This window comes from Aquila chrysaetos, chromosome 2, assembly GCF_900496995.4.
Source record: "Aquila chrysaetos chrysaetos chromosome 2, bAquChr1.4, whole genome shotgun sequence".
Lineage (NCBI taxonomy): Eukaryota > Metazoa > Chordata > Aves > Accipitriformes > Accipitridae > Aquila > Aquila chrysaetos.
The window spans coordinates 39,246,048-39,259,931 of NC_044005.1; the positions used below are offsets into that span (position 1 = coordinate 39,246,048).

The window sequence follows — 13,884 nt, forward strand, 5'->3', positions numbered from 1 at the left end:
GATGCAGAAGCTGTCTGGGCAGGAGTTAAGTACATTAGATGGAAGCACTCGTGCATTAGAGATCTGGGCCATACAAGTGTCGTATGTAGCCAGTGGTAGAGTCCAGAAATACAGCCTCTAAGTACACAGACCAATTTTTCTATTCTCCAAGTCTTGTTGACTTCCGTGACACAAACAAAAGGCAGCAGCTACACAGAGTTCCAGAAGCTGTGTGTATGTCACTGACAGCTGATGGTAAGATGACAGCGCACAGTACCAGTCTTAGTTGGAAGGACCATGGAAACACTGGGGGGGGTTGCAGCAGCAGATCAACTAGGGTGTGTACAAAATTGGTAACAAAACCCTTGCTAATGCTTCACCAGGGATGGCACTGAGCTGGGATATGCAGCATGCAAGTTCTACTTGCGTGTCATATGCAGACTCAGCACAAAAAGTAGGAATAAAAACTATAAATGGGAGCTGTGCCCAAACCTCATCTAGATAAACTGTTCGTACAGGCATAGTTCAGATTACAGTCATGAGAAAACTACTTGCTAGAATCCGATGTTTCCCTGTAACAAATCCAGATGGGGCTGTCTTTAACTATCATCCTTTTCAGGCACAGTGAGGATGAAGCATTTATTAATGGGTCAGAATAGAGAGCTGCCTTGTACTATGCAAAACCAAACACCTCCGTTCAGTGTATTTCAGCGGCAAATTCATTCCCCTGCTATTTCAGTGAATGGTATGTTATATTCAGTGAATACTAAGTAACATCATAGCAGACAAGCCACTCACTGTAGAAAACCTGAGAGAATTGCCTAATATGGCAGAGCTCTAAAATAATTTTCTATTTCAACAGATTTACTCTTGCAGTTTATGTATAGCTAGCAAAAGTTATTTATCATTTTATCTTGAAACAAATACTGAAGTCAACACTCCCAGACTTCAAGGGAAATTGGGTACCTGAGGCAAGTGGTTCAGATGCTCAGCGAGGCTGAGAATCTCAGACTCAGTCACTAGCCTCAGCTATACCCCCTTTCCTGCTGGAGAATTGCTAAATTATGCTCCCTGGCCCCTCAAATACCTGCCCCCCCCCCCCCCCCCCCCAACCTATGATAATGGTAAGACAGAGTATTTATAATTTATTTGTTTTAATGCTCCCCAGGGTGTAGCAGACACTTAACAGTTTCATAGCAGTTGAAAAACAGGAGCTTGAAATTACTTTGTACTTGTAATCCAGCTACCCTTGATTTTTCTGTTTATTAGCTTTCCTGATGGATTGTTTGAGTTTCCAGCATAGCTGAGTTTCAGTACAATCAGACTGTTACTCAGTGGGAATTGCAAATGTACATAACTGTTTATGTACTCTAAAGCAAAGAAGCTGGAGCACTCCCCTCCTCCCTTTGGGAGTAAGTCATCTCAAGAAGCAGCCTTGTTTTCAGTGCATCACAAACTGGCACATTGGCATATGGTAATGAGATCACAACCAGCAACTTTGCAACTTTCTTACCTCTTTCTAATGCAAGTCAAAAAGCTGGTGGTTCTTTCAACCTGAAAAATACTATGAGTGGTCAAGTCTCCTCTTGCTGTGAACAGGTTTTTCTAAAGCACTTTTATATTAGTCATAAACAAAGATAACAAGTTGGTCTTGACTACTGCTTACTCTTTCCCCGCTGTACGTGACAGTGGTGTTAAGCACAAGAACAGACTGATGTAACGATGGGGATGCTACTTTCCTGCTGTGCTTATGATGTATTGTGATGGATGTCATGATTTCAGTCTATTTTAAAAGAACATGATGATGGAAGAAACTGTAGACAAGTATTGTAACTACCTAGCTTATTTCACCCTCAAAGCAGGAATACAAACTCAATTTTGCTTTTCACAATGTCCCTTCAGCATACTGAAGTGAGATTCCTGTAAGAAAGAGGCTGATCCTGTTGTTATTGTGGTGTAAAATACAACTCAAATTCTAATCCTAGTGGGGTTACCCCCTGCCCCAGTGCATTACTGACTGGCAGGAGCAAGCAGCGGTAGATAAACTGGTCCTTTATGTATATCTATATATGACAATTTATCTATTGTTTTCTGCAACAGCATCTACCATGCTTGACCTTGTTCTCAATGACTCAGATGAGATTTAAGTGACCAGCTACTCTGCTTGCTGGTGTTGATTGGCAGTCCTGTTCTCCTCTTCCCCACAACACCCAGTGTCTCTTTTGTATATAGCATCAAGTAGCATTATGCCTTCCAACAGCAGTGAACTGTTAGATCAGCTTGGCCATCTCGCAAAACCTCACCTTACCACTTAGTGAATACCCATGCCAAGAAATGAGTTGTACCATTCTGGTCATGTCTCAACTTGAAATCAGTAGCAGTCAGTCCAGAGACTGCGTGAGGACTTGTCTATTCCATGATTAGAAAAGATGCAGCATGGTTCATGGCTCCACAAGCCAAGCAGAAGTCAGGTAAGCACCTCAGTTGCTCTGTACTCCTGGTAAATGGATGAGGGCTCATACATCTCATTGGACTGAGGCTAAGCTCGCTTAATGGACTTGCTTTAAAAAAAATTTATTAAGTATTTCCACACTTGGAAATACTAGGTCTCTGGATTCCACTCTTTATCCCCGTTTTACAATACTGTACCACTCTCCTGCTGAAACAGCCAATATAATTTACTTCATCACTTACTCCCACACTGTAGCAGGCATGACCAACGCTGCTACTTGTACCTATCCTTTATGCAAGCAGCACCAGACAATCTGCCACAGGCAAAGCATGCACGGGATGACAAGATTCTTTTCTGATGTACTTTCTGTAATCATGCAATTTGTTTATGGCTTTACTTGCAAAATGCTGCTGACGAACCTCACTTTTAAAGTAGCTGAACTTGGGCAAATGCTTGATATGTCTTAGGAGTGCTGTCTTATGCCTCTAAGGATGGGTCCAGCTGGAGAAAGTCCTAAATGTCCTGCTGTCATCCTTCACTGGAAAGGAGCCAAGCAGCAAACTGGAGAGTAATTTTTCACCTGGCCTGCTAGAGCAGACTACATTACTATAGTGCCAGTCTACCAGCACATTATATGTTTCCAAATGCTCATAACCCTCTTTACTGTATTTCTGAAGGTAGTGGTTAGCTGGAGACAGCTTTCCAGATTCTTCTTTCTAACCAGTTGCACATCAGGTAGATGCTGCAGCATTTTTTTTTTTCCTTCCAGTGTATTCAGTCAGCTGCTCAGTTAAGCAACAATCTGTTCTTTCATGAATAGTTAATCAAATAAAAAAGGTAACTCTAAAGGAATAGGGAGAACAGCAGTTCAAGAACTACGCACTAGTTTTATACCTAGTAGCTTATTTCAGGAAAAAAAACCAAGCAAACAGCCTTGTAGCTGGGTAACGGGGAAAAGAGATGATGCCCAAGTCCCTTCCCTTAAAGTGGTTTACAGACCATGTTTTTCTGTCAGCAGAAGGCTGAGACTGGCTCCAGACATATAAAAGGAACATTCACTTGCATTTTCCAATTCTGTGAAAACTTCAATTACTGAGATGACCACAGAAGTTTAAGTGTAAAAAACAAACAAACAAAAAAACCCCCAAACCCCCCCCCAAAAAACCCAAAACAAAAAAACCCCAAAACCAACAAAAAAAACCCCCAAAGTGAATTAACCTTGATGTTAAAGCTTGTTTACCTTCCATTTCCCCAAAAACACCTTCACAAAGTCCCTTTCATAAAGGAGAAACGTTTATTACCATCTGCTTTTAAGTACCTTTTTCCCATTTTCTGCTCTAACATGAGAAATTTGTATTTTGTACTTGTTTACTGGTCTTAGTTCACACAGTTACTATCCTAGAGCCAAAACCAAGGAAGAGGAAGGTGTGGTTTTTTTTTTTTTTAATTAGACCAAACTTTAGGTTACCTTTGAAGGAAGAGCTGTGTTATGTTCCAAGTTCCTGATTACTATAGATTCAGCATGCTCCTTGCACTTTTCACAATAAGGGAAGAGTTCACATTGCTGATTTTCCTTAGATTGAAAACGAGCTCACAGAATGAGGAAAATATCAAATCACTATTTTTAATGTGATAGGAAGTGAGAAGGGATGTTTATTTGGCTTCATTTAAAGACTGCAAAAATGCATCCTACTTAGCACCTTGAATGATCCACCATGAGAATATTGGAATTTTTACCAAAAAAATTGTAAACATTTACCAGAAGTTAACCTCAAACATGTCAGGAAAGAACATGTTATTTTACTACTTGCTACACAGGAGGATAAGCTATACAAGCTGTTTAAATAACATTGCTTATATTAAACCTGAATGTTATTATATGGGGCAATAGTGAATTTTTTTAATTTTTACTTACTGTGTCAAGCTGCATTTGGATATAAAACTTCCATACAGAAGTATTTATAGATTTAAGTAACCTTAAGTGGATTAATATACTTCTGACCTACTATGTTTTGAAAATCACTATTTATTATAAAGGAAGCATGCTTTGATGTTAGCAGATTGAATTGATTCCTGGCCACTACAACTGTAGAGCTAGTAGGTCTAGTGTCCAATTTGTATTTGTGTTGAGCAAAAAGTTTAACACCTTCTCCCAATATCCTTCTAAGAATTTCTATCTCTTCAGTAGCTTGATTCCAAGTCTTCAGCAGCTATTACTTAAATGAAGCTATTTTCATTAAAGCTTTACTATAGACAGACAATTTGACCTCAGATTCTTTTAAGCCAATCCATTTGCTGTGAGGTCTATCAGAAACTATTGATGTGTATTAGGAAGTTAAGTGCACTAGAGAGAATTCCATTCTTCTGTTAATCCTGGAACTGCTCCTAGTTGAGTATGCCTGTACAGTCCAAGACTCAGATCTGTACCTACAGTAGGCAAACTCTGGAGTAACACAAAGGCACAAAGTACCAAGCCAGCTTTGCTTTTCTACCTGTATTTTTTGGTCTAATGTGTCTTCCAATCCAAACTTTTTCAGTACAGCAAAATTACAAAGACATCAGTGTTCAAGATATCTAGGGGCAGATATAATTTTATGGTGCATGCAAACAGTTAAGTCCTTATCCTCTGTAAAGAGAAAATGCAGTTTGGGGCAGATCCCCATCAAAACAATTTGTTTTGCCTATTCCTTTCTCAGGGGAAGGTTGTAAGTGGACTAATTAATGGGGTCTGTGATGTGATACATTCAGCCTGCGCTCTCCCATCACCTATGCTGGAACAGACACACTTACATGAATATAAAAAGTAGAAAGATCAAGTTTAGAGTGCAAGAGGGTTGCTGTGTTTCCCAAAGATCCCCAGGAAAGACAGTAGTCAAGACTAGGCCAGAGAAGTTAACTTGGCAGGCCAGAATTTGAGCCATTTTCTAATACAGCAAACAACTGTTGGCTCAGTCCACATGTTTCGAACCTCGTTCCTTGGCAAACAGGCAAGAAAGATTTAATTTGTTTTCTGGCAAAAACCACAAAATTCAGCACTCAAGTTTAACTAAAGGGTAGTTTTTTATTCCCCATTAAGACCGTCTCAAGGACATAACTAAATGTTGGAAACCCCACAGGAGGGCACATACAGTGAATGTGGCGAAGTACAATGTGAACAGCCCCAGGGGTTCAAATAAGGTAGGACCATTAGCTAACCAGAGGAAAAAAAACAAATTAAAACTCTGTTGAAGATGTTGCACTTTCTTCTCCATTTACACTGAAAAAAAAGTCAAATCCAACAAAATCCTTGCATCTCTAACAATACATTCAGTCCTGCCTAAAGAGTTTAACAAGATGGCAACAGGATGACTATAATACAAAACGTTCACTACTACACTCTGTACACACCTGTTGTCCAAGCCCTCCCCCAAACCCATGTAATGATGGTGCCCCCATTATTTGCTTGCTTGCTGGGCCTGCCTGCGGAGGAGGACGTAGATCTTCTCCTTTATCCAGTCTTTATTGTACGGTTGGTATGTCTGAGTATCAGCACGGTAACTAGAGAGAAAAAAAAGAGTTAATTTAACATCAGTCTGCCCTGTAGTATGTTTACCAGAAGAACTTCACAAACAATTAAGCATCCTCAAGTGTATGAGGCAGAAAGTTGTGTACAGAACACAAGTAATATCAGAAGTAGATAGGAATTGCGACTTGCCAAACAGATTTATCCTGTTGCCTAAAAACCAGTTACCCAGCAGATCAGTAAGAACCTGAAATAAAACTAGATGCTCCAAGGACTACTGAGTGACTGGATCACAGTGTGTTCACATTTTAATTCATGAATATAATTACTTATGGGAGACAACAAATGGAGCACCTTAATATTCTGGAGCTCAGAATGAAGAAGAATAGTTCCACCAGGAAACAACCTAATTTGTCTTAATGAGCCAAACACTACTTCAAGCAAGTGTTCAGGTAAATTCAAGTGTTCCACTTCTGTTTGGAATTTTTAGAGAATGAATAAAAGCACAATTTTCCAGGAGCAAGGGTAGACTCATAGATGGATGACAAAGGATTCTTGCCAGTTGGCAGTGAGGACAAGCTCACATCTAAAAAACAAGGCTGCTTCATAAAAAGCAAATTGAAAACAAGAACCCACAGACTCATTTTCTTTGCTATTCAGGCATAGTCGATTTCTTGCCAGGGCCAGAGAACTCAGTTACTCAAGACACTGTTGAATTGAAGCAGAATTAGACTGAAAAATGAAAGCAAATTGTGTGAAGTTATCTGTATAGATTCACACCCTCCTTTCCCCTCTCAGTCGTTAAAGTTGAATGTTTTTTTGATGAAGATGGTATTTTCAGTGAATGCTTCAAGAACTACTGACGTCCTGGTCAGTAAAAATCTTGATATACATATTTCTAATCAGAAGGGTGAGATGGTCGTTGGTAAGAAGCTAAGTAAAAATCCAGAGTTAACTCAATCCAGAACAATTTACAGTTCTTACCTAAGGAAAAAACCCTAAGCATACTGTTTCTAAGAAAGCCTTTTTATTTAAAACCCAGCATGACTGGTTCAAGGCCACAGAAAGAGTTTCAGTATATATTGATATAGTAGCAGTTGTTAGTAGTTCCAGTGCAGTCTAAGAAATGTTAGTTTCAGGAAAAGTTACTGATTTCCACCCCTGCCCCAATCTATTTGTAATGCTACACTGCAAGACCAGATAGCAGGTACTTTAGGAATCTCCACGAACACAAGACATGTCTGGTACACTACGTGCTACATGTGCCATCTGGTGGAAAACTGTAAGCTGAAGTAGAAATTGGCACGACACTGAGTTTACAAGCCTAATTAAGAAAGGCACAAGACTGTAGTAGAAAACAGTTGCTACTTCCCAAAGCAAGGAGCTAGCTTCAGTCTGTTAGATAAACTAAAACAAAGCGTGTCTTTCAAAGTGCATGAGCCCAGCACTATGACACCTGAAGATCAAATGTGGCAGAATGTCTAGGGACAAGGTAACTCTGCAGAAATTGTAATCCTGTTTTACTTATTCTACTGAAAACTTTTGGCATTTGTAATAAGTCACTATCAGTAACATAGATTCAGTATGTACATCAGAATGCAAAAGAAAGCAATCTGATGCTCAGGGTTTTTTTTTAAATAACTTTTTGTTTTGAACTGGAATCAATTGGCAAAGGCTGTTCACTGTGCTGCTACACAAGTACTTGCACTCAGATTTCAGACAGAGCAGTACAGCTGCAGGAATGTACACGCCAGATACTCACTGGCTTAAAAAGAGTTTGTGGCATTTTGAGATTTGAAGACCAAATGCTATGTCTTTTGCTATTTGAATACGAGATTTGTATCCTTATTCCTACAGAATTTCTGCAAAGTTGATATCACTGTCATATCAAAGCATTACCTTGAAATTTACGGCATGGAAAATACTTATGATCTGGACTAAGTGATTTAGTTACAATATTAAGTTATGTTCTGAATAGTGAAATCTAAGATTTAATTTCACAGTGCTGTCAGAATGGAAAGTACACAAGACCACGTTTGCTTGCCCACAACTTTAACACACAGATAAGAACTGGAGATAATGTATTCACAAGAACACTTAAACAATTAGCTAGAGTTCTCTGAAGGATTGATCTGTTCCTCAATCACTTCATTAGGATTTACAGAAACTTCCATCTTGCTGTATCTTGATGAAAATAAACAGTTGGCTGCAATGCATTTCTGTAGACTTCTACCGTACCACTAGTACAGCCCTCAGCTGAATAAAATTCTGTAATTGTTCTGCCTCCTTAAGAAACGGACCAACTGCACAAAGGCAGATACAGCCCCAATTTAAGCAGGTTCTAGCATTAATAAAATATGTAGCTGTATTAAACTGTTGGACTTCAGTATTTGAAATGCAGGGAGCTTCAACGTGACTAAAATCCAAGTGGAACTGTCAGTTTCTGAGCTTTCTTTAGAGATACTTTATTCCGTTGCAGTTAATTGAAGTGGGCAACATGGCATGCTAGCTGCAATACTGCTGCCTTACAAACAGTTATAGCAAAAAACACCCAGAACCTTACCAAATTTCAATAAAACATGTTTAGATAGAAGACTTCTGACTTCTCTACGTCACTGAAATGGACTTGTACAACTGAACTTACACAAGACAGCTGAGGTCTGCCAAGTCATCAATGAAGTCAAACAATTGGCTGATATCGTATGTAATGGATGGACTGTTGGGATTCATTCTCTTCAGATGCTCTTCATACATTTTACAGACTCCTACAGAGAAAGAAGATTAACAATGCAATATTAAAAAAACAACAACTGTATTTGCTGAAACTTCTTCAGCTACTGAATCACAGATATCAGGAAAGTTTAGAGATGACTACCATGAAAATAGAGACATAAACTTCTTCCTCAGATTTTGCAGAGTTGAAATGCTTTTGTTCTAGCTATTTGCATTGAAACATAATACTACAAAATCTGGTAAGATGCATGGAAAGAAGCATTATCATCATCTAGAGCAAAAAGTTTTACTTCTGTCAAAGATGTAACTTTCCATGCAGTAAGCTCCAACTGAAATCCTGAAATTCCTTCTAATAATTTTAAGACAGCAATTGCAACATATATTCCTACTGTACAGACACCCAAGAAAGAAAAGAACTAATGTCAAATAAAGCTACTCAAATCTCATAAGAAAGATCATTCTTGATGAAAGAGTCAAACAGGGCTACTGAGGTAAGAGTGATAGCTCAAGCCTGTATATGAATTTAAATCAGTTTTATTTAAGCTAGCCCATAAATAATTCAGATACATTTGAGAAGAATATAATATTAAAGTGACCACAGAGGCTTTACATGCTGTTGTTTGCCTTGCAAAACTTCCTGGAATTAGAATTTTTACTGTTAAGTGAAATTCCACATTTAAGTCATACACCTCTAGTATTTCAATCTTCTTTCCAAGCTCACTATGTGTCTCTCAAAGTCATGCAGGATTTTTTCCTCTGGCATATATCCCATGAGGCTGCAAATTATTTATCAATTGCATACACACTTCTATATATCATTTCCAGTAGCAATCTTTCCTTTACATGGCTAGCACAAAGATTAGTGAGTTAGGCTCTGATCCTGCAATGAAATGCATTCAGGCAAGTCTACTGCATGGCCCCACTAAGAATATTGCCTGCTCTCACGAACTGAATGTGGTTCAATCTAGTTAAATCAAAAAGAGACATTTAATATAAGAAGGAAGTTTCAGAAACAAAGAATAACTATTTTTTAGTTTGCTAAAACATTAGTAAAGTAAAAGCATGAGACATTTTTGCATTTTTTTGTTAATTACCTTGGGAAAACATGAACAGCAACTTATTTTCTTACTGAGTAAGTTTGGGAATATGTCAAAAATGGGGTTTTAACAACAGTTTTTGACTACCATGTCTGCACCCACCTTCCATACACTCATTCACCGATTCATAATCAGCGTATGTTCTGCCTTCTGGCCTCTTGGTAGGCTGGACAAGTAGAATTGTGTGAGACTGAAAAACAAAACAAAACAAACACCAAGAAAACAGGTTACTTGCAAAATTTGAATGATTTTTTGTTTGAATTAAGTTACTTATCTGAATGAAGCACTAAAAAGAAGCATAATATTAAAACACTGAACTAGCAATCAAGGACCAGACATTTTCCAAACAGCATTTACTATTCATATAAGCTGTGTTAATAATTTTTGTTTCCAATCAGTCCCATCAATCCTTACGTAACTTTAAAATGTGTAAAATCACCAGTAAAGCAGCTACTGTGCTGAAAAAAATACCACGGAAATAGTAGTTTCTATTTAAACACAAAAGCAAAGCAATAAAGTCCATGTATAAAAGCTATGCCATTAGTGCATTTACTTATTTTATTCCAAATGCAAGCTGATATTAAGATTTTTAAATACCCCAATTAAAAAGCAAGGAGGGAGTCCAACTTAACTTCACTGTCAGTCCCACCTTAAAAGATTTTAACAGAAATAGCTATTTTGAGTTATTATTTTAACTTCAAGGGAACACAAATTAAACAATAAATCTACACATAGTATTCAAGATTATTTCCTGCAAAACAGATGCACCGATTTTTCATGCATCAGTGAGTCTACTGAAACAGTAATTATGGAACACATAACTGTTCCAAATGTCAGTGTCTGTAAGCTTGTTCTTCTGCAGGAAAGACTTAGATGATTGTACAGTCTGTGGCTTGCATTATTTCTGTAATATTTGTCACTTGGCTACTGCAAGTAATTTGAGCAAACAAGAAGCAAGATTTTTTGAAGTGTACACAATCCGTGATCTAATTAACAGGTTACACAGCACAGGAAGTTTGCAAGCAGGCTACAAAACACCATTCCCAGTGCTGCTAATTGGATCCAACGTTCTCAATGCTAATATATGAGGTGGGCACACAACATGTAATATTCATGGAGGCAACTGCAGAGTAAGACATGCTGGAAACAAATACCAAAGCATATTATTGGTCTGAAATTAATCTGCTGCTGATACAAAGATCCTGACCCACACTGTGGACATACCAGTGAAGATACCAGTTCAGTGTTTATCAAATACAGTGACAGAAAAGAAAAATGGCCAATATTAGGATTTACAAGGAACATATAAGAAAACAGTACAAATTTTTATACCATGACTGATAGTGTTCCCATGCCTGGAATACAGTTTTCAGTTCTTTAAATTCTGTCTCAAGTAACATGGTAGAAGGTGATTCAGAGAAGCCCAGGAAAAAGTTACACAGAGAAACAGAAGCAGCAAGACTTTTCCCAATCAGAAATGGAAAAAGAGGGGAATTCAGAGCTATACACTGCAACAAAAGTCATACAAAGGAGACTAGACCATTTAAGTCCACTTTCATGTATGCCAGAGGATGCTAGATTTGAAAGGAATTCCCCAAGGGGGGCTGGTATCTGGCTGTTCCTAAGTGCATTGTACTTGAACAGGCGTGTCTTACCAGGGAGTCCAAATGACTGCCAAACTTTATTATAAAATACTTTTTCCAGCACTACCATTTGTATTTGCTGGTCACTGATGACAAGGCTTGGTTCCAGGACTTGCAACTCTGACTTCCAGGGAGCATTTGACTAAGGATCTCTCATTAACAATAATGGCCATGGTGTATCACGCAGTTCAGTCAGTATGTTCTAAAAAAAGCTGTGTTATTTTAGCATCAGAATGTCTTGCAAACTACATTTGTGGTGTCTGATTACATACACATATTTATCTTTTTCAACTAAACTCAGTATTAAAAAAATGTTGTGTGTGTTTGACAAAACCTAAGAGAGCATAGATAAAACTGAACTGACCAGGAGTTACGGAACTGTACCATAATTGAGTGAATTCTGTGTTTGGTCTCTCAGTATCTTGCTGGGGAATTAATTTAGGCTTTCTGGCCTATAAATACTCAGGCTATCCCTCCCATTCTTTGATTGTTAAATGAATGTATATATTCTGAAATTATCCCAATAATCAGATTATAGAAAAAAAAATATCAGTGAGCCAGACACGTGAGCCGGTTCTTTCAGAACTTTACAGGAGAAATTATTTGGGCTTCTGACTTTAAACTGTTTATCATGTCAGACACTTTACAATATCCATACCAGATACTGGCCTGGAACTTATTAAAATTAATGCCATTGGGACCATCCATGCTGTAGAATTAATACATTACATCTCACACATTTCTTTGGGAACTTCCCATTATTTTACCTTAAGAGGAAAAAAAAAGAAATTGTTCGATTTGATAAAATTGCTCCTCCTCTCCTACCACATCAGTACAAAAAAGTGACAAGTTCAGAAGCCCAAGAGAAGTTTCCTCCAACTATTACCTGCCCTACTGAATATGTGCCTAGGTGACAGGGCAAGAATCAGTGTGATTAATAACTTATTATGTTTTCCTATAGGTATAAATCTTGTTGTTAGGAAAAAGAAAGCCAAAACAAGGGAAGATCCATAAACCTTCACATGTTAGGACCAGGTTATCTGGAAAAGCCCAATATGGACTCTTCTTATTCTGATGCATACGTTGGGTTTTCTTGCATTTTCTTTAAAAGCACAGTTGTACTGGCTGCTGTTAAGCTGGACACTGAATGAGATACCACATGGTTTATATTACACCAATAATTTTGAACTTCTAGAGAGCACTATAGAAAGCGTTCCAATTACTGAAGACACAGCCCTGTAAGAATGGTTAAGGCCGTGCTGACAGCCAAAGCAGCAGGACTTAGGAGCTAGGTAGCATCTGCCCAAAGAGGCTTCCACCAACTGTAGTCCTATTAAAAAATAAAAATAAAAAAACAACAACAAAAAAAGAAGATAAAAAAGTATAGTAAGAATAAGATGCGCAGCGATGCAAATACAAGTAGTATACTGCACACACCTAAATGCCTTTCGGTTACTTCTGCTAGGCAGAAAAAGCAGTTTAAGTGTCACCTTTCACTTTGGACAACAGGGACGGGGCTTGTAGCTGCTCATCCTAGCAGAAGCTAACCGCTTTTGAGCGTGTGCCAGACGGATGTAGAACTTTGCTGCAAACCCAGAAGCAGCGGTCCTTCCACCGCAGGGCAACCACTTGCTTCAGCATATTCAAATTTATTAGACGCATGCGAGCGAACTACTGTGACCGGTAGGCCTTTGTGCTTTAGCGTGCCATTCAAACGGCCCACCAGCGCAAGCTACCGCCCTTCCCTCCTCCTCCTCCGAGCACCGGGGCGGAGCAGGGAAAGCAGCGTGGGCAGAAGCAGCTTCAATTACCGCAAATCAGCCAATTAAGGCAGGCACACACCCGACGGATCCGCGAAGCCAGCGCTCGCCAGGAAGGGCTGCGCTTCCAGAACCGCCTATAAAGGGGCTGAAGCTCCCGGGCAAGCCCGCTCCGCGCCCGGGCCGGAAGCCTCCCCCCCCCTCCCCTCACCCGAGAGCAACCGGCCTTTGTGCCGGGGGGGCTCCGGCGACGGTGTGTGTGGGGGGCACTTTTCGGGGCCGCTGCCCCGCCAGCACGTGCTGCCGCCCGCCCGGGCCCGGAGCGGCGGCCGCGGCCTGCCCCCACTACCCGCCGCGCCTTCCCGCCCGCGGCGCCGCCGCCGACCGCCCCCCTTTGCCCCAGCGGGAGGGGGGGGGGAAGCAGCCCGAGCGGCGCCGCCCCCGCCCCAAGACGGGTGCGAGGAGGAGGAGGAGGAGGAGGCGGCGGCGGCGCCGGGCCCGTCCCGCCGCCCAGCCCCGCTCACCATCACGGCTCCCGCTCCTCAGCACGGCGGCGGCGGCGAAGAGGCGCGCGACGATCGCCCACAACCCCCCGCGCCCGCCGGAAACGCTGCGCTAACGGCCGACCATAGAGCTTGGCGGCGCCAGAGCGCCGCTCCGCGCACGCGCGGCCGGAGGCCGGCGCCCGGGACGCCCCCCCTGGCGGGGCGCTGAGGAT

At 40.4% G+C, this 13,884-nt stretch overlaps 1 protein-coding gene across 2 annotated transcripts; it reads right to left on the reverse strand.

The window, feature by feature from the left end:
* Positions 1 to 5,472: 5,472 nt before the first annotated feature.
* ERH (ERH mRNA splicing and mitosis factor) lies at positions 5,473 to 13,828 on the reverse strand. Of its 2 annotated transcripts, none has more exons than XM_030002749.2 (4): positions 13,691 to 13,828; positions 9,866 to 9,953; positions 8,578 to 8,698; positions 5,473 to 5,968 (listed from the first exon to the last, which is right to left on the reverse strand). In XM_030002749.2, the coding sequence occupies exons 1-4, from the start codon at positions 13,691 to 13,693 to the stop codon at positions 5,866 to 5,868; spliced, it is 315 nt and encodes a 104-aa protein (XP_029858609.1). In that variant the 5' UTR covers positions 13,694 to 13,828; the 3' UTR covers positions 5,473 to 5,865. The 2 variants fall into 2 exon arrangements, with proteins under 2 accessions (XP_029858609.1, XP_040976336.1); XM_041120402.1 differs by lacking the exon at positions 13,691 to 13,828 and adding an exon at positions 11,096 to 11,131.
* Positions 13,829 to 13,884: the final 56 nt, after the last annotated feature.

Excerpts from the sequence above, each read along its gene's own strand:
- ERH (XM_041120402.1), bottom strand. The coding sequence starts at position 11,116 with ATGGGAACACTATCAGTCATG. Across the intron at positions 9,954-11,095 it reads TGGGAACACTATCAGTCATG|TCTCACACAATTCTACTTGT; the intron begins GTATAAAAATTT and ends TTTGTTTTTCAG. Across the intron at positions 8,699-9,865 it reads GGTGAATGAGTGTATGGAAG|GAGTCTGTAAAATGTATGAA; the intron begins GTGGGTGCAGAC and ends CTTTCTCTGTAG.